Source organism: Lagopus leucura, unplaced genomic scaffold (assembly GCF_019238085.1).
Source record: "Lagopus leucura isolate 7727_CA_CO unplaced genomic scaffold, USGS_WTPT01 Super-Scaffold_741, whole genome shotgun sequence".
NCBI lineage: Eukaryota > Metazoa > Chordata > Aves > Galliformes > Phasianidae > Lagopus > Lagopus leucura.
This window is the reverse complement of record NW_024962256.1, coordinates 5,440,502-5,467,076: the sequence shown is the minus strand read 5'-3', so window position 1 is coordinate 5,467,076 and position 26,575 is coordinate 5,440,502. Positions and strand designations below refer to the sequence as shown.

At 36.0% G+C, this 26,575-nt stretch overlaps 1 protein-coding gene across 2 annotated transcripts in view; it reads right to left on the bottom strand.

Annotated features, from left to right (window-relative positions):
- ATRNL1 (attractin like 1) overlaps nt 1–26,575 on the bottom strand; it is a 425,500-nt gene that overhangs the window by 32,492 nt on the left and 366,433 nt on the right. Inside the window, exons 28-29 of one of the 2 annotated variants that reach the window (XM_042863594.1) lie at nt 18,479–18,593; nt 17,808–18,188 (exon numbers count right to left, since the gene is read on the bottom strand). In XM_042863594.1, coding sequence (XP_042719528.1) covers nt 18,094–18,188; nt 18,479–18,593 — 210 coding nt within the window. In that variant the 3' untranslated portion in view covers nt 17,808–18,093. Of the gene's footprint in view, nt 1–17,807; nt 18,189–18,478; nt 18,594–26,575 lie in introns of those variants that run through there. The other variant, XM_042863593.1, reaches the window with a different exon arrangement.

Genomic DNA, 26,575 nt, shown 5'->3' with positions numbered 1-26,575 from the left:
CAGCAATGGATAAAAAAAGAGCCAAGTTTCTAATTTGTGAGTGGTCGGGTCATAAAGTGCGCATAATTCATAGCCTTGCTTCCAAAGCAAAGAATATGTTAAAGTATGTTTCCAGATGCAATAATGGGTAGTCTGCGGCTATTTCTTCCTCTGCATAAATTGTTTGTCTTGAAATGCTGAAAATGTTTTGAACAGAAAGAACACTTCCTTTTCAAGACCTGTCAGAACAGCTTTGCAATTAAAGAGTGGTAGATTTGTGATACAAGTGGCATCCAAATGCAAAGAAGATCAGAATGCACTCTGTGAAGCATTGCCAATGAGGCATCTCCGCCCATCTTTTCAAAGCTGTTTCATTTTCTAATGTACAATTTCTTGATAAATCAATATTCCATTCTCTTCCCTTATACTTTGGAGAACACTCAGAACTACTGTTTTGAAGGTGGAGTTTTTACTTATCACTGACTTTTCAGTAGGCTGTCTGCACTGCAATCCAAAAATATAAATAATATGAAATAAAAACCAGTTAAGAGCTCATAACTCTGAATTATGCATAATTTAGCCTTGCAAATATGAAGCTGATTAAGTGCTCAGACTTAGTCCTCCTCTTCAGTGATAGATTATTACTACTACTACTATCTGATTGATATTTGTTGGTATGAAGTGAATGTGGTATCTTTTTCATTTCACTAGAAAAATAATACAAGACTCTCAAAAGCTTGCAGTTACCTCCATATTTAGCTGTGATTTCTCCAGAAGCGCTAAGGAATAAGTAGAAATAGTTTCTTTCAAAGTAAGTGACCACACAGACCAGCTGTGCTGGAAAACTGCACTTTTGTTTGCCAAGGCTCAGATGAATAATCAAGTTTCAGCTCCCAGAGCAAGAAACGCAGCATTGAAATTCAAGCACGCAATTTGTTATCCAAGGAAAAATAAGTTGGTGAAGCAAACTTTCTCATACAGTAGCTACTATGATTAGCCAGGGAAATTCAAAGAGAAAAACATAAAAATTGTTTTCTCAAAAGCACTCAAGCAATGAACCACAAACTAAACTGTGCAGGTACTGTGCAAAAATGGATGTAGTCAAAGCATGGAGTGAACACCAAGAATACATATGCTGGCTAGCTTGAAGGATTACATACACTATTTGTTTTTGTAAAATTCATTAAGATTTTTTTTTTTTAATTCAAAAAGCTAAAATGTTTAATAATAGTCAATCATAGGAGTCATAGTCAATTATAGGAGACATAGTTGAAGCTTGGAAACTAATTTTTAATATTGAGGTGGCTAGATGTCTCTCAATCAGTGGAAGCACTAATTTGATGAGAGGACTACTTTTTTTTCCTTCGGATCCAAGCACATTAACAAAATTCAGGACTGAGAACACTGTAGAATTGCTGTGGTTTATCCCCAGTAGGCTGTACAAAATACATATTTTGTTCTGCAACTGTATTCTTATACCAACAGCTGGAAGTTTGTGTGTTTAACAGATTGCAAGTTCACTCTGCTTCACTGTGATTGCAGCTATATATATACCTAAAAATAGATGCATTTGTTACACTTGAGGATATAAAAGCATGGAATCTGTGGAACACAATGGTACAGAGTGGGGCACTTGTTGAGGTGACGGTGAGAGGCATTGGCTAGTTTTTCATGCGGAGCTTGTCGCTACCTCAGTATCTGATTCTGTGTACCACTTGCTGATTCAAGAGAAATGTATTTGTGCTGCTAAGATTGGTAGATATAGGGAAGATGTGTTGCCTGAAAACCAGGAAAGGGATTTCTGGGAAAATTATTTTCAGGGGGCAATCTGGAGTTTGTGTCCCACATAACATATTTTTCTATAAATTCCAGCAGGACATGGTGTAGCAACACAGGGAACATCATGTTCTAAGTTCATAGGTGAGTATTCAAACAGTTTAGCTTCCAATTTAATGGATAAGTGGGAGCTATGGGATCTGTAAAGAAAATAGACAGGGATTCCAGATTAGGTTTACTAATTGTTCCCTGTGTATGCATTTTGTGGGGGATCTAATGAGTGATTGAGGGGATCTAAGGAGTGGCTGTTCAGCATTCCATGGATCTGTTAAGAAAGGATTTGACAGCGTAATTGCTCCAGTATGAAAAAGGGTACCATGTCTTCCTTGTTTTATGCAGTGTATAAAATAGGTCTCAAGAGGTGCTAATCTCTTTTTAATAGTTGAGTTATACAATCCAGTGGGACAGGTGGTGAGTGCAGCCGTATTTGTTGATTACTGCATTGTTTATGTATGGGTCCAGTGTAGAGATTTGTCTGTTTTAGGATATAAAATCCAACATATCTTGCATTTTCTACAGGGGATTGAAGAAGGCCTCACAGCAAGGAAGAAGCATAAAGTGATTTCATTAAGTGTAGAAAAACTACTAGTGCTGAAGTTGGAAACCCAAATTCTTAATCCAGTGCAAAAACTGAGTCTTAAATAGGGGAACACTTGCAGTAGATGTTTGATTGTTTATTTGACTAGATGAAATATTTTTCTGTATCTTCCATTCAAGAAAAAAAAAAAAAAATATATATATATATATATATATATACACATAAGCAGATGCAGGAGAATAGTGCTATCTCAAAATCTCTTTTCATATTAGTACTTCTGATAAATGGAAAAAAAGTCAGTCAGAGAAAACCTCACTGAAACATAACATCAGGAAAAATGTTATTTGGATAGAGCTCTAGTCCCCTAATAACAACTGATACAAATTACAGAATTTCTAAGTGCTGTACTGATGGAATAGATTATCAGATTATACAGCCATATCCAAACGTTAGTAGAAACTATCACACATTAGTAGAAACTATCACACAGTTAAAGATTAGCTAAATAACTTACAAGTTTATTTCTGAATTGATGGTGCGTGCCTCCTTGTGAGCAAAATGCAGATCACAGATTCCTAATTGCCACTTAATACTTCTGCTGGGGACTACACTGGACTTTCTTCCTAAAACAAATTCCTTCCCATTCAATGCAGTTTTCATTGCACCTTGCTACAAAATGCCATAACCCTGCAGGAATAAATAACTGAACCTTGCTGGCTGACTGCACCAGACATGAATCATTGACTCTGCTGTATATGGAAAGGGACAGGTTTGTTTGCAGAAGGAATTAAATCCCAGGGCCAAAATCTCTGCAGGAAATCCTAAAAATAGCCAAACCTGGGAAGAAGCATGGAGTAAGCTTTCCATTTTTAGCATCTCCACTTAATAAAATTGAGGTTTGGGAAACAACGTAAATCAACCACAACTATGATTTCTTACTTCTCTGAAGATCCTTCATACTGCCCAAGTTCAGGTCTACAGTGTCATGCACTATGCCTAGCAGGCCAGCTTTTCAGCAAATCATTTCAGCTTTATCAGCCATCAGTAATTAATCACATAAAGAATATGGAAGTTATGTTTATGGAGGATGAAAGATAACCCGGTATCCTAGCAAAATTTCTCTTCAATGCTGGATTCCCTTTTAAAATAATTATTCACCCTCCAGTCCTCAATATTTTACAGTCCCGTTTCATCAATCTTTGCACAGGCATAGTACAGAGGACTAATACAATGCAAACAGGACTAGAAAACATGACCTTGACCAGCTTGGAGGAACTGGGACTATTTTGATATAGAAAAAGGTGATTTGAGGGGAAACATCAAAATATAAAGGTAGAGAAAAGGAAAGGAAGGAAATAATCTTCTTCATGCTCATTATAGGCATGATAACAAGAGATGGGCTTAAACTGTAGCAAAGGAAATTTAGGTTAACCATAAAAAAAAAAGAAATTCTAACAGCACAGCAATGCATGAGAAAATAATTCCTAGGCAAGAAGCAGAAACTGTTTCTGTAGGCTTTTACAAACAGGTTAGTCAAACATCTGTCAAGAATTGTTTACATGCAGCTGATGCTACTTGAAGAGAGAAGATAAGAATAAATGATCTCTAAAAGTCCTTCCCAACTTTATTTTTTTCATGACTCCATAATCAACATTGAAAGGAGCTTGGCATCACTACCACTGAAAATAATGGTAGTTTGCAAAGTGTTCTGTGACGGCATTCCAGATCTCCTCCGGTGCTAACCAAGGTGGAATCACGCGAGTCACAGTAGTGGGAAGTGGGACCTGGAGATCCAGCTGTTGCTGGAAGTGGTCATTTATGCAAAGTTGTATTTGTCATGCTCATCTTGTATAATCTTGCATTATCAAGCTCTTCACAAAAGTAGAGAAAATTTGATGCTACTTTCAGACTATTCTTCAGATTCTGTACTGAACTGAAGCCAATGAATAGCTGATAATGTTTCTTAGGTGAATGAGGAACTGATTTTGATGTATAATTTCAAAATAAAATAGAACTTTTGATATAAATATTCTTCTGAGCAAGTACTACTAAATCATCAGTAAACTCTAAAGAACGTATTTTAATTTAAATGTACCAGAACTCATAAAGCAACATATAACTCTCCTGCATCAATCTAAACAAGCCTCTGATGCAGCTCAGGATGTGGCACAATGTGCTGCTGGCCGTAGTTTGCTGTTTTCTAAACAAAAAATCCTCTTCCTCTATAAAAGCAAGCACAATTTATTCAAACAATATTTCTTCAGTAGCTGGTATTTAGAATTTAATAATTTAAATCTCTGGAAATTGCAAAGAAAATTCCACCTGAAATTCACATTTGTACTTCAATCATGTTGCACTTTATGGCCAATCCTCCTCTGCTGTTTCCCCAAGAAAAAGATGCAGTCTTCTCTTGAATGCTTATGCTCTAATATGCTCTAATAGTTTGTATTGTAACTTGTTGTGCTTTTTGCATATTGAAACATTTTCAAGTAGTCAAAAGCTCCCTACAAAAACTCCTTTTACTCACAGTTGCAATATGCTACCTAAGAGTCTTTATATATTTCCCCTGATGGTGACTAATCAGTATTTCTCTACTGTGGACCAAGACTCCTGCATGAGTATATTTGGCAGCAATTGTTTATCTACAGAAAGAATAATGGATTAATCTGCACTTCCCCCCCCCCAAAAAAAAAAAACAACAAAAAGCCACACAAAACAGAGTATCTTCTATTCTGAGATACTGATCTGAAAATGCATCAAGAAAGACTGAGGAAGAACTCTTAACTTCCTCCTTGACTCAGACTTTCCTGCTGAGGCAATGCAGGAATCTGAAAATTAATGGATGATGTTAAGTGTAAGCCATACTATGAATGATTATTTATAAGTTTTTCTATTATGCTTGCAACAATGAATCTGAGAACATCTCAGACACTAATTTGCTCCCACTGCCACATCCTCACAAACAGCATCTCAGTTTTACAGACAGCACAGAGAAACATCATCCATCCCCAAACATATGGGGGAACCAGTAAGAGCACAAGGACCAGCATCTGCTTTGGACACATGTTTCAGTAGATGCCAATCCCAACAGACCACATAGGAAATAGGTCCCTAAATGGGAAGGGAAAGAGATAAGAATATAGCACTGAAGCAGTTACATACCTGGAAAAAAGCACTGAATGATTCTAGCAGGACAAGTCTGAAGACTTGATGTGTCGTTATGAATATCATGGTCATATATCACTCTCAGAGGACAAGCACCTGTTCACCCCAAACAAAATCAAACCATACTGCCTTACTGCATGTGCCCTGCAGCAAGGTAATAGGTATTTTAACTCCCACTTGCAGACAGAGGCAAGAGAAAATATCAAGGCCGTGTATCATTGAATCCTAAATTAAAAGTAATAAATACATATAAAAATAGCAGGAATTAAGCATAGAATGGGGGAAAAAGGTAGATACGTTTTCATCCCAAACTTTCTATAATTTTCATGTTGAGTCACTCAATCCTAAATATAGTTTGCAATTGTAATTTCTTTTGTAAGCATTCATTTACACCCTAGCATGTTTTGAGCGCTTAAGACAACCTTATTGAAATGACAAAGTGACAAGGTTGGCCTTTTTCTGCTGCTGTTCAGATTCCTGCTTCCTGCTTAGCAATTTGGAAAATTCATCTAATATTAGCATTTTGGAGATACAAGAATTTTAGTAAGCTGAAGTTTATAAAAAGGAATTCTTCTAAAAGTCCTTCATATTCAGGTGCTAATTAAAAGTTTCTCCCTTTTGGACAGATTGTCCATCATATCTCTATGTTAATTAGTATTCAGTCACTTCCTAGCTCACCATCTTCTAACTTTATTTCAGTACACGATTTGTGTCTCAAATCCAAAAATATTTACAGAAACACTAAATTCATTCTTGCTTTTCCTTATTTTTATTTTTCATGTATTCAACTGATTCTTGGATTTTATACATTTATGCATTCATGTAGGAGAAGCAATTTTTCAACCACTGGCCTATTTACATTGCATGGACCTGCTAACTCCTTATAATTGAGCTTATCCCTGTTGCTGTTACTACAGACATTTGTCTTTGCTGTATTTTGTAAGTAAGATAAGAAAAATCACCATCCAATTTTTTTTTTTTTTTTTTAATTCTTTTTCTTTTTTTAAACCTGGGTAACCATAGGCAGGAATAGTCCCACTATTCGTGAAGCCCATATACTTCAGGAACTACAGGATGTAGAGTGAGTGGTACAGCCCGCTGAAATACTTGGGCAGTTCTGCAGTCGGGTATGATCCACCAGAGCGTAGGAGATCTGAGACAACTGTTAGGCTCAAACGAATTCCAAAAAGCAGCATCTGGTGAGTTTTATGTTGTTGCCACTGCTTCACATTCAGCAAAGAGCAAATCATTTGAATATGCTGTTTAGCTAACTGTATCCATAGGCATGGCCCTACATCCAGATGATAAAAGGATAGTGCAGAGATGTGGATGTCAGCCTTAGCCTTCTACAGGCAGTGCTGACCTGGACCCAATATGTCCAGTAATACATGAGCTGGCACATAGACATCTCTGAACTATACTCCCTATAGCTCTCAGTACAAGAATTATGAAACAGAACTATCCAGGGCACACAAGAAGTTGAGATGCAACCATAAGGGAAGATGTCCTAACAAGGATCTCTTCTATAGCAGTTGTGAGCTCATTAACCCCAACCTTCAGCTCTCAGCTATCTGTGGGTGGTTTGTATTAATATCTTTGCTGCACCCATATAATCTCTTTCAGAGGACATTTCTAGTGATTTCCATAGTGAAGGAACAACCAGAAATGCTGCCAGTGATAAGGGAGTTCACTGGTACAATCTCACTCTTATTACAAGACAGAAAGTATCCCATTAAGATGTATTTTCTCAGTTTGCTCTTCAATTTTACTAATAGCAAGTTTTGAGATTTATGCCTTTTCCTCTTCCTTACAGTATAGTAATTGAATATATAGAACACAGAGTGTGGCTCTTCTTCCATTCTTCATCTTAAAAGTGTTTTACTTAGTGATAGTTATATTAATTTGTGTCCACAGGCTTTAAACCTAACTTCCTACAGTAGCTGCACAATATTGATTGAAAGAATCAAATGATTCCATCTATTGAGCAGTTCCAAAATTTAAGAGCTGCTTCTAAGTTAGAACTGCCCCTATCATGCTTTTAAAATGCTAAGAAAAGAAAGCTCTGACATCCTTCTGTCAACATTTTCCAGAACCACAAATTGCTCACGCATTAGAAATTGACTTGGAATGGCATAAAAAGGCTGTGAAGAAAATGTATTCCTGAAGTCTGGGCCTGCAAAGCCATTGTAATTTCAGAAAACACCATACAGCCTGAAAAGACAGCAGACACAAGGACTGAATTTAACTACAGATGATAACTCAATTTATTTTCTCTGTAGTCTAGTAACTCAATAAGTCCTTAATGGCTTCATAAATAAACAGATGGATGTCATCAAATGCCACAGAATGATAAATTTCATTGGTCTCTATATAATTTTGGATAACTTTATACCAGAAATAGACAGTAGAAGCATCTTAGCCCAAAAGCTTGATAAAATAAGTGTGGGAAGGTAAATTATAAGTGATTGCATTGTCCCAGTGATGAATGAAAGCTTCCATGATGGTATGACTAAGAATCAGGGCAGGTCTCCATGTAACTATTTCTAGTGGTAGATTTCAAACAGATTTGTCTTCTGTTGATAGAGGTGCTTCTTTTCAAAGAATTTAAAGTTAGAGGAAGGAGAAATAGGTAATGGGACCCCTGTTGAAAGATTTAAATCATATATAACTTCATATCTGAAAGGTTTATGGCTCTAATTTATCCGTAAGCCATCTGCTCCACCTCCTATATGTTGATAGAATATAAAAGCAGACCACCAATTTCAAATAGGAAGAACACATATCATCCAGTGCGTTACCTGAGCAGGGATTTGTTCACTTCACCTCATTTTCCAACTCATCTCGAGTTAGACATCTGTTGGATCCTCAAGGTTTAGCAGGAGAAAATTTAAAATCATCTGCTTGCATTTGGGGAGGAATGTTGCCAAAAAGATCCTCAGTTTAGGTGGAGCTGTACATTCATATGGGCTGGATGCAGAAAAGAAAGGCCCTATTACTGCATGTTTTCTATGTGAGAAACACTGGGCCTTTATATCAATACCAACAGTCAGTGTTGGAACAAATCACTGCTGAATGGCATTATCTAACTACCAAGTGTTTCCATATGTGTGAAATAAACCATATGAGTGAAAGCTGTTTTTTTTTTTTATTTATTTTTTGAATAAAATTTCTATTAAAAATGACAAATATATAGCCTTTCTCAGAAAGATCTCAAACTGAGAACTTCACATGTTCCTCAGTTGCCTCTATCCTTTTTCTGCTATTGTTTTTTCCTTTGTTGACATTTACACAGTTCACGTCAAAAGAAGAAATGCAATTCACAATCTTTTTCAGTTATGGAAAGCTTAGTCTTGTAGAGTACCCAAGGATCTGCCTGAAAGTCAGTCAAAAGTGAAGACCTAACTTCTTCCTACATACGGATTACTTTTCTTTGTACATCTTATCAATTTCTTTGTGATTCCATAAGCCGTGCTAATCCTGTGGCCTTCTGCATGACTGTATAGGCATGAATCCCACTGGAAAAAGAAGTTATGATTTGATGGCTTGATATTACAAAAGTAACCAACCTTTATGCCTATTCAGTGATTAAAGAAAGATTAATACCTCTGCTTTTCCTGAGTCTGAATGATTAAGCTGATGAGCCTACACTAACACTATGAATAGCATTCACCTACTCACAGTATACAGTGCTCATTTTATAAATAGGCTTTGAAATAAATACCATGCATCCAGAAAAAACAAAAACAAAAAACAAACAAACAAACAAAAAAAGCCACAACAAAAAACAAACCACCACATCCAGCAACACGAGTATAGCATTTATAGCCTGAGAAAGTAAACAAGACCAAGCTCTAAAATACCAGTGTGATTAGAGGAAACAATCACAGTAAGGAAATTTGAGCAGTGAGAAGAGGATCAAAATATTAATATTATATGATTAATACATCAACAGAAAAGCAGTTACAGATGATCTGCCAGACATTCCTCAAGAAAAACCCTCAACTCTTCCATGACTTCTAAAAACATACAATGTAACTGTGCAATGTAGAAACCAACTAGCTTCTAGAGGACTGAGGCCATGTAGTTTTTGAATTTAGAAACTATGAAAACAGATGAAAAAGTTCCAACTGCAAAGAAACTTTTAGAGGCGAAGAAATGTGAAGTGAGAATTGTCAAAAGTCAAGTTAAACCTTGCCAAGGTTTATTAATGCAAATATCTAAAGGTTTTCAGTGTAGAAATCAAATGAAAGAGAAGAAAATAAAGGAAAAATCGCTACACAGCAAGAGATGCAGTGAGATGGAGAACATCTAGATACTGCCCCAGAACTGAGTTAATTTTTTTTTTACTGGTTTCAAGGAGAGAGAGAGAGAATGTTTATCAAAGAGGGCACAATTCAGAATGATAATGGCACAAGGGTTGGAAATAGAAACAACACAAGTTTTATGCATTGACACGGTTATCAGAACACTAGTTCTGTAAGAATGCAAGAAAACAAAGGATGGTAACAGGGATGTTTAGTAATCTGTCAAACAGTGGCATATAAATTGAGAAAAGTAAACGCTGCTTATTTCATATTAAAAGCTGTCTAGAATCAAGAAAAAAAAAATCAGTTATTTATTGATTACACTTAGCTATACAATACTTGGCAGGGAAGAATAATTAAAGTCAGGTAAATGGAAAAGGTGCAAAACACATCCACATTTCATCAAAGACTGTGCCAGACAAATCAGACCACTTTCTTTTCAATGTTAATTGATTTTCTAGATAAGAACATGGTTAAAATTATTCTATCTAGACTTTTGAAAGGTATTCTACACAGTGGGATATTATCAGTGGACACAAAAATGATCTATATTACAGAATTACAGAGAGCAGACAACTACATGAAGGAGAGAAAACAAAGTGTAGTTGTAACAAAGGAGACAGGTGAAGATATAGCATGGCAACAAGAATCAATCTTTTGACCAGTCTTGTTTAATATTTTCATTAAAGATTTTGGCATACAAATAGGGCCATGCTGTTGAAATTTAATCATGACAAACACTGGTATGCAGCATCAACACAGAGAAGGAGTAGAATACGAAAGAGAGAGTTGCATGACCTCAAGTATTCAAGGAATATAAATGTAATCATTCTCCTGTTCTAAATTTAAAGTTTTATTTTGGAGCAAGCAGAACCTTATGCTGGACACAGAATGACCAAGTTGAAAAAGGATACAGTTGTTAAAAAAAAGAAGTAAACATTCAATGGGATCCAGCAAGGAAATGTAACTGCCATTGAGCAGTCCAGATGGGACTCCAAATGGCACTCCAAGTACAACTTCTCTATGAAAGTTTAAAAAAATAAAAAAATAAAAAAATAAAATAAAAAGCTAAAGCTAAAACTGGGACAGTGCTACAAAGATGCTCAGAGGAAAGAAGGTTTTTCAAGTAGACGTTATTTGCCTTTGCCTGAAGGATAATCATTCTTTCACAGTCAAAAACTTAGGACCATGAGCATCTACCACTGTCTCTGTATTTTTCATGAGTGGGGAGCAAAAATTGGCAAATTGACATTTGAATGTGAGTGGAAAATGAGTCAGCCAATACCACAAACAACTAAGGAGATGTTCATGGCCATGCTTATAATTCACAGTATTCAGAAGTTTTACAGCATCATCAAGTTTTATTTCAGTCCCCATTTTGCATTTACAGATGCAAAAGGGCCCAAAGGAAAAAAGTATATTCTTAATACTCTGAAGGAATTGTGGCAATTTTTGTTTCAACAATGAATAACTATGTGTCAAATAAATGTTTATAATATTTAACAGTTTTTACTAATGTCTCATTTTATTGACCCCCTCTAGGGCAGGAAGTCCAGTGATAAAGTTGTAAAACAATCATCTCAGCCGCCTTTGTTTTCTTTGATAGCTATATAGCATGAAGCTTTTATCGGCCAATCAATAAGTTACTTTGACCAAGATTTGTGACACAATGCTCACATCATACAGTACGTTCTTCATTTTAAATTGCTTACATCCCTTTTCAAATAAATACTTCAGAAATAAAAAGGAATCAAGATTCTATGACTAGAATGATGCAAAAAGTAATTTATAACACATCCACCTAAAATTCTTAACAATAAGACCAGACAAAATCAGTACTCACTTCATACCTCATCATTCACAAACCATAGTATGCTAAGAACCTCAATGTTTTTTTTGTTTTGTTTTGTTTTTAGGTGAAGACTTTACCCTGAAGGTTGCAAATAATTGCTTTGGGTTTTGGGCAAGGGTGTGAAGCTTTCTGGTTGGCCACTGGGTCTTATTATCTACTTTGTTTTTGCTATTGCCATAAATATTTTTTTAAGTAATCATCAGCACCATCTGCTACTTACCACTGTGTTCTTTTCAGTGTCAATACTGAAAACACAGTCTGCTCCATCATTTGATGCACTGCAGAAGAACAAAATTAAGCAGAAAATAGTCATGCCAAAAATAGGCATAACTATTTAAAAGAAAGCAACTTCTGTAAAATAAGCTTCAGAATAGATGACTGCAGGTTTCACTGAGTCTTAAAGAGTTGTTTTGCCAAGCATCTCTAGTTAACAAGAATGAACTCTTTTTTACTTCTTTTGAGACAAGATCACTTGACAAACTCACCCATCCATCTAAAAATGAAAGTTACTCTTCAGTAAGTCAATTAGTCTTACTTACAGTTACCAATCTCTTTCAAAGAGCATTTTGATTTTCTCATACATTTCAACTCTGTTTTTTTAACATTTCACTGGCAACATATTGTTTACTAAGGTAGAACATCTCTCAACTTAATTACCAAAATTTATTTCTGCATGAAGTACTCTAGTCATGCTTTATATCACAGAGAGATTTAACTCTATCTTCAGTCTAGATGGTGAAAGTTAACAAAAAAAAAAAAAAATTACGTTTCATAAGGTAAACATTAAAAAAAAATCTGTTCATATTTAGTAGTTCAAAATAATCCACCTTATCTGCAGAGTTTGGGGTCAAATAAATACAATCATATATCCACAAGCTAAGCTATGTGACTTGGCACTCCATGGATTCTCCATGCATTTCTATAATATGGATCTATAGTTTTTCTGGAGACAAGGTGGTTTTTTGTGCCTCTCCCATTGGAATGGTGAATTATATGGCAATAGAAACCCTGCTTGGGTTTTGGTCCAGACAAAATGCCTGACTCACCAAGTCCTGAATTTTAACACAAGTTGTAGGCATCTATGGTGATGTGCTGTAATACATAGTTTGGCTCATTCCCAGCTGCATATCATCACTTCGGAGCAGATAAATAGAAACGATTTTTTTTCTTTCAGTATTTCAGAGCAGAAATCTTGTTATCCTGTTTTTTTCCTCCCCTTCTGGTGGGTGTTACGATGAATACAGTTTTACTCAATGCTTTTATAACGCTTTCCCTATTTACCTATCACTTTAACCTATCTAAATAGTATTGTTAGATTATAAATATGAAAGCATTTTAAATACATCCATTCTATCAATAATACACAGAAAACAAGCTAAAAATCTGTCTCCAAAACTACAAATAATGAGATGACACTCTATAGAGGCAGTCTGGTATAGAACAAAGAGCAGAATGATGCAGAAAAACATGTACACATGTAGGGTGCCCTGGTAATGCTATGATGGGACTAATAGGCTGAAGAAAAAGAGAAAACAGAGCCATGCTTTGTTTTCTTTAGACATATCCTTTTCACAATTTTTCTTTCCCTCTAGTAGTATTATATTTCAGAGTCTAAATAACCTACCAGCTATGAATATCTTCCTTTTTCTTCCCATCTCCACTTTTCTTCTCCTGGTGTCTATTATTGATGGTCTTTCTTCACATGAGAGCCCTATATATATATTACATACGTATATACATACACATGCACACAAAAAAACTGGAAGTCTTACTTCTCAGTGAAGGAAGCAGGGGGAAAAAAAATCCTTTTATACAAACTCTCCGCTAGGTTAAGCAATTCTCCTTCTTGTTGCCTTTTACTAGTAGTTACCAATCCAAATGTGCTTATAAAACACTGCATGCAATATTCTCAGGACTTTCTAGTCTAGAAAAAAGGAGGCTCAGGGGAGACTTTATCATTCTCTATAACTGCCTCAAAGGAGGTTGTTTTGAGTCAGGGTTCAGTCTCTTTTCCCAAGCATCAAGCTACAGGACAAGAAGAAATGGCCTCAGGTTGACCCCAGAGAAGTATAGGTTGGGTGCTAGGAAAAATTTATTCACTGAAAGGACTGTGAAATTACCATCCTCAAAGAGATATTTAAAAGATATATAGATGTAATACTTAGGGATATGGTTCACTGGTAGACTTGGTAGTGCTGGGTTAACAGTTGGTCTTGATGGTCTTAAAGAAGTTTCCAATACACATGTATCTATGATTCTATAAATCTATGAAAACTATTACATATAGTTTTGTTTCCAAGGCTCAGAACAATTGAGTAATATCATTAAAATAATACTTTATAACATGTTATTTCATATTTATATTAATATGCCTCATATGTATAATAATTTGGAATTTTAATCAGGGAAAATTAGAAATAATACTAAGAAATCCTTATTACTGAAAACCTCATGCAGAGCTAATTGTCTTGTAGAACAATTAATGAAGTCATTATTTGTTAAGATGGTGAGTACAGCGAAGGCAGATGGCATGGTAATTTTATTGACTCTGTGATCCTACTGTAGTGTGCTGATTGGGTAGGATTGAATGCCACAGTCAATGCAGACAGAAGTTCTGTTTTGATTCATAGATATCAGAGAGCAATTTTCAGATAGATCTGTAGGAGAGACCCAATGAATATAAAATCTTGCTATGAGCATTTCTATACAATAGAATGTTGCATGAAGTCTTCCAAGATGCACATTCCACAATCTACACTACAAGTTATTTCCACAGAAGTTGCTCTATTAACCAATACATTTTATTTAGGTTTTGATTTCAATTTGCAGGTCATAGTTTAATGTCTAAAGTTAGACTTAGTCATAGTCATTTAGATGTTCTTTGGGGCTTAATAGAGAGAGACACTCACACACATACAATCTCAACATCACTTGGCTGACTATCCTAATAGAAAAACACACCTGTACTGGACAATCTGTCAATTCTACATGCTAGGGAAATATTGCTTTGTGAAAGTAATGTATCAGCATGTAAATAATTCACGAGTTGCATCCCTTGATTCTGTTGTTTCTTTGTTTGTTTTTAAAATGCTCTAGTTTCCTGTTTCTCCTTGTGCTTTAGAGCACTTACTGGCCTTCTCCGAGAATGATGCAAACATTTATCGTAGAGTTCTGTAAACTTTTTGTACAGTACCTTGATACCTCAAAGTGTGGGATTTAGCTGGCTTTAATAATAATGATGACATGATCACAGTTCTTTTAGCAGAATTTATCACACTACCAGGCTATTCTTTCTGCATTGCCCAATATATCACCAGAGTTGTATTAAGACCTTGAAGGAGTTATTCTTGGTCTTTCCACTGCTGGTAATTCATTGGCACCTCTTTCTGCAGTAAGCAATTTATATATTATCCTCTTGTTCCTCCTATATTTTTGTCTAGCCTCTTTTGTTCAATACTCTTTGAGATGCATAATTTAGTTTTTTTTACAGATCTGGTTGCAGCTGCTCTCATTATTAGATCTCTTGACATTAAGTAGTGAGTAAGCTATTTAAAGCATGGGGTCAGACACTAAAAGCAAGCACAAATGTCCTCTACCTTCTAACATATCACAAAACCTGCAGGACATGTTCACTGCAATGGTTGCTTTTTACAGTGATGCATATGTAATAATATGCTCAGGGATTGTATAAAGAATCCATATTTCCTCTGATCTCTAAATTCTGACCTGATTACTCAGGTGCAATGTAACTAATGAGACAACAGAAAAATGAGCAATCATGTTCTATCAGTCTAGCCACAGTAGATGTTTTTTCATCACTAACATTCCTTTATGTTTTATGCTGATTATTCTAATTTATAATTCAGTATTTTCTATTTTAATCCAAGAAAATTTTATTTAAAACCATTTTCTACTCTTTAACTAATGTTAAACATTTTAATTACATCAACTTAGTCATGTTTTGTATGCTCATAGAACTAAACATCAAAAGCCTCTTTCTGTAAAGTTCTGAACATTTTCTGCAGGACCTAGAGAGCACTCAGGTCTCCAATGGGACATATGGTCCTCCTAGAGGAGCTTTTGCCATGCATAGCCTTTGGCCAAAGCCCACCATCTGTAGTTTCAAGTTTTCTTCCAGCTGCTGATAAAGGTGAAGTATAGAACATATGCTGTAGAAACAGTAACCTTTACATTGGAATTATTATTATTTTTTTAAACATTCAGGGAGACTATTTAAGCACACTGTTTACTAATATAAACATGGGAAACAAATAAAACCTACTTTTGAGCACAGCAGGTTATTAAAAACATATGAGTACAGCCCTAACAACTCCATTACAGAACAGCTTAGTTATTAATGAAAATATCAGCGTTCTTCATTTTGAAGAAAACATGATGCACAGCAATACAGGTAGTCTCTAGTATTTCAGACATACACCCACAAGAAACAAAACCCACAGTCTCTCACTGTGAGCTAAAAATCAGTATCTTTGATGTATCATTTAAACAAATGTTTGACACATTGTCCGTTTTATCCTAGAATGATCCCAATAAGCATGAAAATGATTATATGCAAGTAATGGATGATTCTAAAACTACCTGGCAAGACATAATTGCTGAATATATTACTTACATCCACCTAAATATCATTGTTTTAACCTAGCTTGGGTCATAAGGGAAACCAACTGCACAGCAAACATATGTCTGCTATACAAAACTTCCACATCATTTCAAATGACTTGGCACAGTTCACAGCATCTGCTCCCTGAAAGTCCAGGAAAGAAGCAGCAGGTAGTGCTGCAGGACAGGAACGAAGTGGATTAGTGGAGTTACAGGGATGCCAACAAACTTGCATAATAGCTTCTGCCAGACTATGCATGGTTACATACAGTGAAGGCAGTTCATGAGTACCAAAATTCATTACACTTAGGAAAAATGATTACAGCAATATAGTCTGATATAATCTAATGGTTGAATCAGCATGGCTGCACATCTCAAGCACTCCTATTCGCTTTTGACCCTGAACAAAGTGGGAGTTGCAGATGGGGACTAAAAAAAGTCAGATGTTTCTAAATAATAAAGTGTCATAATGAGCAACGGAGGAAAAGGATTTAAATATGTACTACAAAGCTGATTGAAAGTAAGTAATAAAATAGAGGAAGACAATTTATATACAAAGAGGTATGTTCTTTCACATTGAGAGACTGAAATGACACATCTGTTGCATTGTTGAACTCAACTACAGGTTTGAAATGCCTATTTGCACTGTATTTCATATGCAGCAAAGATCAGCAATTACTGCTTAGAAGATTTAAATAGTGAGTAGAAACTGATGACGAAGCAACTAGTTAAGCACATTTTACTGCAGAAGAGCACACAGACAAATCGAAAACAAACAACAACAAAAAAACATCGTAAGCTCCAGTTCAACAATTAGTTTTAATTTCTTTCATTATGTTTTGTTTTTCCTTGTCAGACCATAAACACCTTTGTTTTGTTTTCATTTCCTTAAAACATGAATAGAGAATACTTTAAATATCCTTCCTCTTTCATTGCTGTTTTCAGAGCACTTAAATTTATATACTTTTTCCAGGCAGTGCATTTCACAAAGTATCAGTAACATTTGTTTTTCTAGCACATACAGAAATTCCAAGCCACAAACTGCATTTTAAGAACAAAATCCTCATCTCAGAACTCAGGAAGAAAACAAACAAGCAAACACAACCAAACAAAATAACAGAGGATCATAAAGCACAAAAGAGAAGACAGCTGAGCTTATTTCAAACAGAAGTCAACTGAGTTTGCCCTCATCATCATTACTCAGTACTTTTTAATCTCTTAAATGGATTTTAAAGGTTAAGATGATCTCTTTTTGGCTCTTAATAATAGAAGCTAGCCTTAAAGCATATTTTCTGGCTTGAAGGAGTATTTTTGGCCCATACCATGCAGCATATCATTAGTTGCAAAGGTGTACATTTTGGTGAACCCTCCAATGAATTCTGAAAACAGCAAAGTGCTCATCTCTGCAGTGCCAGACTACTGTCTGAACTTTGTTATCATTTCCATTTTGTATCACATCGTTGTAGGCAGTATTTAAAAGATCTAAAAATCGTATGAAGGTTCCTTCTGCTTAGGTGTGGCTGTAATGGTTTTGTAGAGCAGTCTAACAGAGATCAGATAAGACAGATCACCATGACAAGTACTTCCAGGTAATGCAAATGCTGTTTTAAAATAAACCGGGATTATTTCCACTGTGGACACGTTCCTAATAAAGCAGGCAGATTCACTCACAAAATCCCAGGACTCATTTAACAGGCATTCTAGTAAATGTTAACATTTTCATTGAATCCCAAACAGCATAGCGTTGGCATTTATTTCTCTTGGTGCAAAGAAACTTATGTAGTGCACTCAACATAAAATCAAGAGAGAATAATCACTGGTGATCCCTTTCCAGAATCATTTACAGCAAATGAACTGAGACTGTAGAAGTGGTCACACATGAAAATGTTCTGTCCTGCAAAAAAAAAAAACAAAAACCACCCACCTGGTATGCAGTAGCATGCTTCTACGCTTCCTGAAATATATGTATGCACACCAGCCTAGATTGCCACTAGGCTTTTTATATTAGATACCACATCAAAATTCCAGATGAAAATTCCTCATTAAACAGTGAGCCTAAAGTAAACACCTTGACTGAACAGCTCCTTGCATTCATATACTGTACATTATTTTGTATGTGAGCAGTTGTCCACACAGACTGCATTGCAGGAGGACGGAGGTAATGCCCACCAGCACAAGCCTTACCTGACTGACCCGGGGGTGGGACTCCCGATGATCCTCTTGGCAGGCATAAAAATACTGTGAGGACAGCAGCTTTGTTTCCTGAACACGGCTCGATGGCAATTGGTTTGGGAGCACCCTGGAAAAGGAAGGGACTCGTGTAACACCTGATAGAGACTTCTGTTATATTTTTATTTGTACTTCTTTATTTTAAGGTTCACTGTAACAGTATGAAGATATTTCTTCCCCAGTTAGCTCTTTGCTTTTAAGCAGATTGTCCTACTTGTATTAATTGACTGAAAAATGGGCTTTAACAGCCCACACTGCAAATCTAATCAAACTGAAAAAATGAAATGATCATAAAGGCAGCAAAATTGCTCTTCTCATTTTATACCTGACTAGATGTAGCAATTCCAACTTCTTAAGTTTAGAAAATGGCAAAACATTTCTGAAACACACAACAGTATCTGAGAATACTAGAATTTCCCATACTGTAAGAAGTACCTGCCTGAAAGAATTGTGTTTCTATAGCCAGCTACTACCTAACCATCTTCCAATGTCAAAACCATTAAATAAGAAAAAAAATATATATACTTATATATATGTATGTATGTACGTACTGTAGAGAGAGAGATCATTCATAAATTTCCCAGACCTATAAGTCTGTCTTCTCTGAATCTGTCCAGGTAAACAAACGGTTTCCTTGAGGCACATCCTTCCTGATTTTTTTTTTTTAATATTTTTTTAATTTTTATTTTCTATACATAGACAAAACAGGTGCAGTGTTACTTATTTAGATAAACCCAGAAACTCCCTTCAAATGTTGGTTGCTCAATTATCACCTTACTTTGTCTCATAAAAAACTAGGATAACAGTGCTTATCCTGGCAGGAGGTATCTGCTGTTACTAAGCATTTCTCTTTCATTAACTACACAGATCTTCTAATTTACAGTTAGCTTTTGAATAAATGGTTACTACCATCTTGCTCCCAACTTTCCAAGACATGGAATCTAGAAGGAAGCAGAGCAGCCTACAAAGCAACGGAATGGAAAGTTCCTAATACCACAATTTATTATGTTTCCATATTTACGCCATTCTGTATTTTGTGCTTGCTAACAGATAGGCATTTCACTTTTGAGAGCTTAAATGTTTAGTCAACCGCTAAAGATATTTGTGAAAACATTAGGTCAAAATCAGCATAAGCGCTTGTTTCTGTTCTGGTTTGTACATTTTTAGAATGTCTGTCATGTTCCAAAGCAAAATACCAGTTTGATGTTTTCATTCAAAATTCAAAGCCATAAAACTTTCCATTTACATGCAAAATGCAAAGTATATATATAAATGTCAACTGATTCAAATATCCTAAGAAGAATGATAGTCTAGCCAAGTTAAATACACTGTGAAGTACTAGATAGAAAGAAAACAAAGGCACTTCCATCATTGGAAGAAATTATTTTCCATTCTTCTACCTCCAAGTAACCAACATTTATTACTGCTCAGCAGAGATAAGGAAATAGAGAATACTGCAATAAATTGAGCAATAGATAAATATACTTAATTTTACTACTTGGTCATATTTAAATGAACCTACAAAAATGCCATTCAAGGCAACAGCACTAAGATAACTTGGGTGAATAGTGCCATCTAATTTAAAATTACCAACACACAGTGAACGACAACCTATTATTCATAAACACCTTACCAAATGATGACACACGAAAAATAAAATGCCAGGAGTTTCAGCTAACAACAATTGCTTTAAAAAACAGCATAAATAAATGTAGTTAAACTGAGAGGACTGGATCTGTAACATCTAATAATCTCATGTAGTTTTCTGTAACTCAGTGGTCTCATGCTGGCCACAGCATCAGAGGACAAGAACGGACTCTGAGGTTGTGTAAGCTGGTGTGTATATGTTAATTTACATTGACTTATGACAAGCAAAATGTCTAAACAAGCACTATATGATAATATTCCAAAATTACCATATAAAATGGGTGAAGAGAACCATACTAATATACTAGCAGCATTGACTGCACAAACAACAGCAGTCTCAGTGGATTACTGGAAAAGAAATAGTGTGGCAAAGTTTTATTCTTAAGGTTTGACTTGCATATGTTGAATGGCAATGTAAAGAAAATATAACAATAATGGTAATTTCTTCTGATCACAGAATTTAATATAGGAAGGGGTCATTCAGATTAGCAGCTACTCTGTGCCCTGGGCTGTTTAAATCTAATCAGACAAACATAGGCACAGGGTAATAATATATAACATACCAGCACTGACAGCAGCCTGACCTGATGCAAAACTCTCCGCCTATTTTTCCCCACTATTCCACACTTCCATTCACTTCTACCTCTTGCATTCTCAAATATCAGAATATTAGGCTCCCAGCTGCCATACACTCCTGTCATACCTCCCCAGCACCTAAGTTTGTGCCCATAACTCCAGTTCTTCCCCCCAGTTCCCTGCTCCCAGCCGTTCACATAGGAATGCAGCTCTCTGCCAGTTAGGTATCTCTCAGTGAGGCCCTGCACTTTCCACTTCAACTTGCCATGGCTCTTCATCCTTAGAGAGCATATGCTATTAAAATAATCAGCATTACTAGTGCAAGTAATGGAGCTTTTAAGTCATCTCTTCTGATTTGTCACAAAGTCAAGTAAAATAACATGGTTCCTTTCTATTTACGCCTGCCAGTGTCTAAGGGGCATTTGGATTGTGCCATCATCAATGTGCTTCAGTTTTTGGTTCACGCTGGAGGGCTTGGGCAGTTGGACTGGATGATCTTTGAAGGTCTCTTCCAATCCTATTCTATCTAAAAAGGCAGACAACTGAAACCTTCATTTGAAATTGTATTTTGGAGCACAATATATGCAAACACATCACTGAAAGGAAAAATAAAAATTACCACAGTCTTTTTATTTGATGAATAATTGCTGGATTATAAATCAAAATCATGACATTTTTCTATTGCTCTGCATTATAAAACCTTTCATTAACAGGTCTTGTCCTTTTCTGTTTGAAGCTTTTACTAATACTTTTCAAAACAGAATCAGAAGAAATTTTCAGATAAATATTTTTCAGAGGGGCTTGTCCAAAAAATCAAATGCATTAGGAATTTTCTATTTGTGCTTATAAATGAGGATCCTTTGCAGAATGTAATGACTGAAAAAACTGATGCATTATCTTACCTCATATCATTCAGATTTGCTAGCACAAAGCCACAAAAGCATGGAGCAAATGATAATAGTTCAGAAACCCCAAGGTTTGTCTGTTGTTTAAAGATAAATACATAACCACGAATCAAACTTATTTCCTGGTGACATAACATGTACTCTGAAATGTGCCATTTACCATGCCTTTTTCACAGGGTTTTTGTTTGTTTGTTTGTTTTTGGAAGAGATAAGCACACGTTTGCTTGCCCAAAGCACTTAGCTACTATGATTTACTTATTAGAATTACTATTATTTTTTTCCCTGACTCAGAAAGAAGTGACTTACATTTCTGCCAAAAAGCACAAATGACAATCAGAGAGTTAATAAAATTTTATCAGTGGAATGCAAAATAAACAAACTTTTCTTATTAAACAGCTCTTCAATCTCCTACCCCCTTTCTTACACACTGACAGGAAGAGATACATTGGGTGGGAAGGGGAAGAAAATCAGAAAGGGATAAAATGGTGAAAGAGTAAATCTTATCATTGATAGTGACAAAAGAAGACTAAGCCAGTGCATGTAGAAAAAAAAAAAAAAAAAAAAAAGGAGATGGCAGGGAATAAAGCAGAGAGTTAATAATAAATTCGAATAGTTCAGTTACAGAAACCAAATATCAGAAGTCTTCCTGGGGTTCTACATTTGGTCAAAGAAAAGGTTCTCCACTCTTCAGATTTGTTTTAGAAAACCTAGCTGATGCCTATCTGCCTGAGCACGTGAGAAACTGGCAAACTTTGGGAAGATTCTTGGCTCACCTCTGATCCGTTTCTATCAGAAATAAATTCAGACTGGAGGTTTTTTCCTCAGTACAAAGGGCAGATAATAGTACCACTGTTACTGGCAGAAAAATATCTATGATTGTATTAAAAATATTCATTTATTGTAAGCTAGCACACCTGCTTTGTTACAACAATAAACAAAACAAGCTTATTTTTAAATATTGAAAACCTATCAAACCTTGCATTATGTTTAAGAATAACTCAGGTGAGCAGTTTTAGGCATGCAGCCCAAGAAAAGATGGGAAATGCATTCTGACATTTGTAGCTGGCAGGAGCAGCAACAATGCAGCATGAAGAGGTGAGAGGAGCAGAAGACAACGATGACTTAGGCGATGTTCATGGGTCAACCATAATGGTTTGGAACCTCTTTGGACAAAATGCACCAACAATTTAGCACTGATTTTCATCTATACATCAATGAAAATACTTCTTAACCTATAAAAAGTGTAAAGGGTTTTAGTTCTGTCTGTATTTCAAGAACTGGTTTTTGCAGAAGAGCTACAGAACTTCAGATTTTCAGTATAAAGTAATATATATATATATTTTTCTGTTCAGCATTCTAAGTTAGGTGCATCCAATTTTTAAAAGTGCATTATTATACCATAAGACAAATAGATCACGTAAGACTAAATGGCTCCGATTTCATGCCAAAAAAGCAATTAGAAAATTGAATCAAGGAATTAAGGATTAATGTGAGCATCTTACACCTGTCAGCAGTAATAAGTATTTTGACAAGAACAGAATAAGGTTTGACAATGTGCACAAATACAGATCTGATATATAAATCAAGTATTAAAATGCAAACAGTTATGCATTAATCACTTTAATGTTTCCTAGCTAAAAAGGTTTTAGTTCTACTTATGAGAATTCACTATAAATAAAACTTCATCTCTTGTACTTAAAAAAGAACTTGACTTATTCTTCTTGTTTTAGTTATAAATGATGCTGATTTAAAGTTAGTTTTTAATCATATTAAAACAGAATTAATCAGGTGAGTTTCACATAAGCTAAGCTTGACGGCTTGGCAAACAAGGAACTAAATCTGTTGTTACAATAGGATTAATATCAGACTTAGAATGTAAAATGCATTTTTCTAGACTTCAGTGGGCAAGACTTCACATGGAGAAAAGAGGAAACGTTTCTTCTGAAGAGGTAAGGTAAAGGAGAATAAAAGGTGTAGCATAACATAGGTATAAATTATAGGTGCGGACATCTTCCTGTTCTCTTGTCCAAAGGTTATTTTTCTGAATTCACTGATTACTTTCTGAGTTTGAGAAATTTTTTCTAAGTTCTTTGATTGATTTCTGAAGTCTCAGATTCAGAGAAGAATTTCAGTGCTTACACTGGCCAAATTTAGGTATCTATATGCAAAATCAAGAGCTTTTAAACTTTGTTAATATCTTAGCTTCAAGATAAACGTCTTCCCAATAGCTCTCCTCTAGGCACAACCTCACTGCTCTTACACCTACTGAATATACACTGCCAGTCCTGCAGCTGTCCTTGCTGTGGGAGCTCATGTTAGGTAGGTGTCTAGTAAAATACATTCACCAAATGAGGCTCTAGAATACAGTTGTGACCACCTCATTTGGAAACACACTGAAGGCAAAAGCAGCCTATTCTTCTTGGAAAGAGGATTCCTTTTGGTTTTCCTACTTGGTAATTTGTAAATACTTGCTTGAGGTGATCTAACCAATAGCTAAGGATAGAGAGTAAAATGTTGTGGTAATTCCGACCACTTTTAGTGAAAAAAAAGGCTGACATTTAAACAGTGTAGAAGAGAGAAAGAATATCATCTTCTCAAACTCACAGAATTTCACTGATGTCATTTGCTTGGGACATTTTTCTGGAGAAACACCAAATGTTCCCTGGAAGGGATCTGAAAAACCAGGTAGTTCCAAGCCCGCTGTCATGAGCAGGGATAACTTCCATGAGACCAGCTTGCCAAAAGCCTCACCTAACCTGATCTAGCACACTTCCAGGGATGGGGCACCCACAGCATCTCTGGGCAGCTGTGCCATGGCCTCACCACCCTCTGAGTAAAGAATTTATTCCGTGCATCTTTATCTAACCCGCACTGTTTTATGTTGTTAGTTCTTGTTCTATCACTACAATTAATTAGCCTTAATGACATGGCAACTGGAAAAAAAATAAAGAAAAAAAAAGCTTTCACCAAACATCCTTTATATGTCCGCAGAAATACATTTTAGGAAATTCTGCAACTGAATAAATCAGCAAGGCCAGAGTTATGAACATCTTTTTGCAGCTGTCACAGGAAGCACCAGTTCTTCATACGACCCCGGGGTTTTACTGAAATTATTTCATTCGCTAAAGATTTTCACTTAATCCACGCCAAAGAGTTCCTCTCACAATTAGTGAGTGGAAAGCCTTACTTCAGCTTGACCTGCTGAAACGTCCCAGAGCCTGAGAGTCATCAAGGCTCTGCACTTCTACACTGCAGCTCCTTTTGCCTGAGGATCTCCCAGTGATTTATAACTTCAGCTAATGAGGTCTCAGCAGCCCAGGTGAGGTACACATCCACTTTACCCACAGCAGTAAAAGCTGCAGAGCATCCAAAGACTATCTTAAAATTCTTTGGCCTATACTGAAGGAGACTTGAGGCAACTGCATTTCATCTGCAATGGAGTCACCCAGCCAGTGCTGATTTCCTAGGAGGAGTCTACCAGCTCCATTCAGCCTCTGAACACTTCTATAGCAGCTAATGGAGCTCAGAACAACAGGCTGATGGACAGTATAATGGGACCTGAACAAAATCAAGCCAACATTTATTAAACTTTTTTTTTTTTAAACAAACTAATTTTGCCCCACTCCTTTAGCTGACTATAAATCTCAGTTAATTTCCTTACTTCAAAAAAAGCCATCGAAATCTCAGATATATTGGTACATTAATTTCCATAAGAAAAACAGTGGGAATTAAAAAGAACACAGTGTGATTTACCAAGCTGTGATTACAGCACCAGTGATAGAAATATATTGTTATCCCTCAGTTTATTGTTTTACTTCCCTGTCACAACTGTACCAATACATAACAATGGGCTGCATTCTTTTTTGCAGTCTTTTCTGATTAGAACATGGCTGCTGCTTATCAAAGGTCATGTATAGACATTGAATTTATATATCAATTTGAAATTGTTTATGCTCAGAAGAGCTGTATTTCTACTATATGAACTATGTTTGCAAAACAGGTGTGTATTTATTTTGGAACAAAGTTACTCTCTCTGCTCACCTAATAGAGGACATAATTTCACAAACTAATGTTATGTCAGACAGCATTTCATTAGCAAGAGAATTATGAATTGACATTCTGATTAAAGTTGAAGCCACAAGGAACACCTGCAGATGCATTTATTTCCAGTAGGGTTTCCAGCACAAACTCCTGCTCAGCTGTCTTGGGGTGGTAATTCTGAATTTGGAGACTTGTGTGAACTCGAGTTTCACGACTGGAGAGAACACAAGATATTGAGCTTAAATCAAAATACCAAGTGGCCATAAGGCACGCTTATTTTCTGTCTGCATATGCCATGTCCTGTCTGCCTACTGTTAAATAAACTGGAGTTTGTTTTACCATTACATCTTGCCTACTAATATGAGTAACTTCAGGTTAACCTGCAAAATATTGGATGGAACTTCCAGTGGATGGTGTGTGAAGCAGTTGTGCTGGATTACTGCCAGAGGAATCCCCAAGAGCCTCCAGAACATTCTCCTATTAAGCTGTCTGAGTCTGATTAAAGCTTGGCAGTGCTAATGTCCAGAAAGAGAAAGAAATTTATCTTGGCAGCAGCCAGCAAGATTCTGCTGGGAAAAGCAACTGAGACCCTATGTCTGTGGCATATACAAAGCTTTGAGCGTCCTCAGATACTTTCCTGTAAACTCTTCCTGCTGCCATTTCAAATTCAGTAAGTCAAAGTGGTGCTGTGCAGTGAAGTGATGCTAATGGGTATTTGTTTTCCAGATGGGTATATTTGTTGGGTCTCCAAGGATTGGAAACAAGAAGTGGAGAATTTCATTACTCCTTTACAATTCAAACTTAAAGGCTCATGCCGACAAAAATTCACGTTTTCACTGGTGACAAATCACCGGTTTTCAGCCCACCACTGAAATCTGAGCTG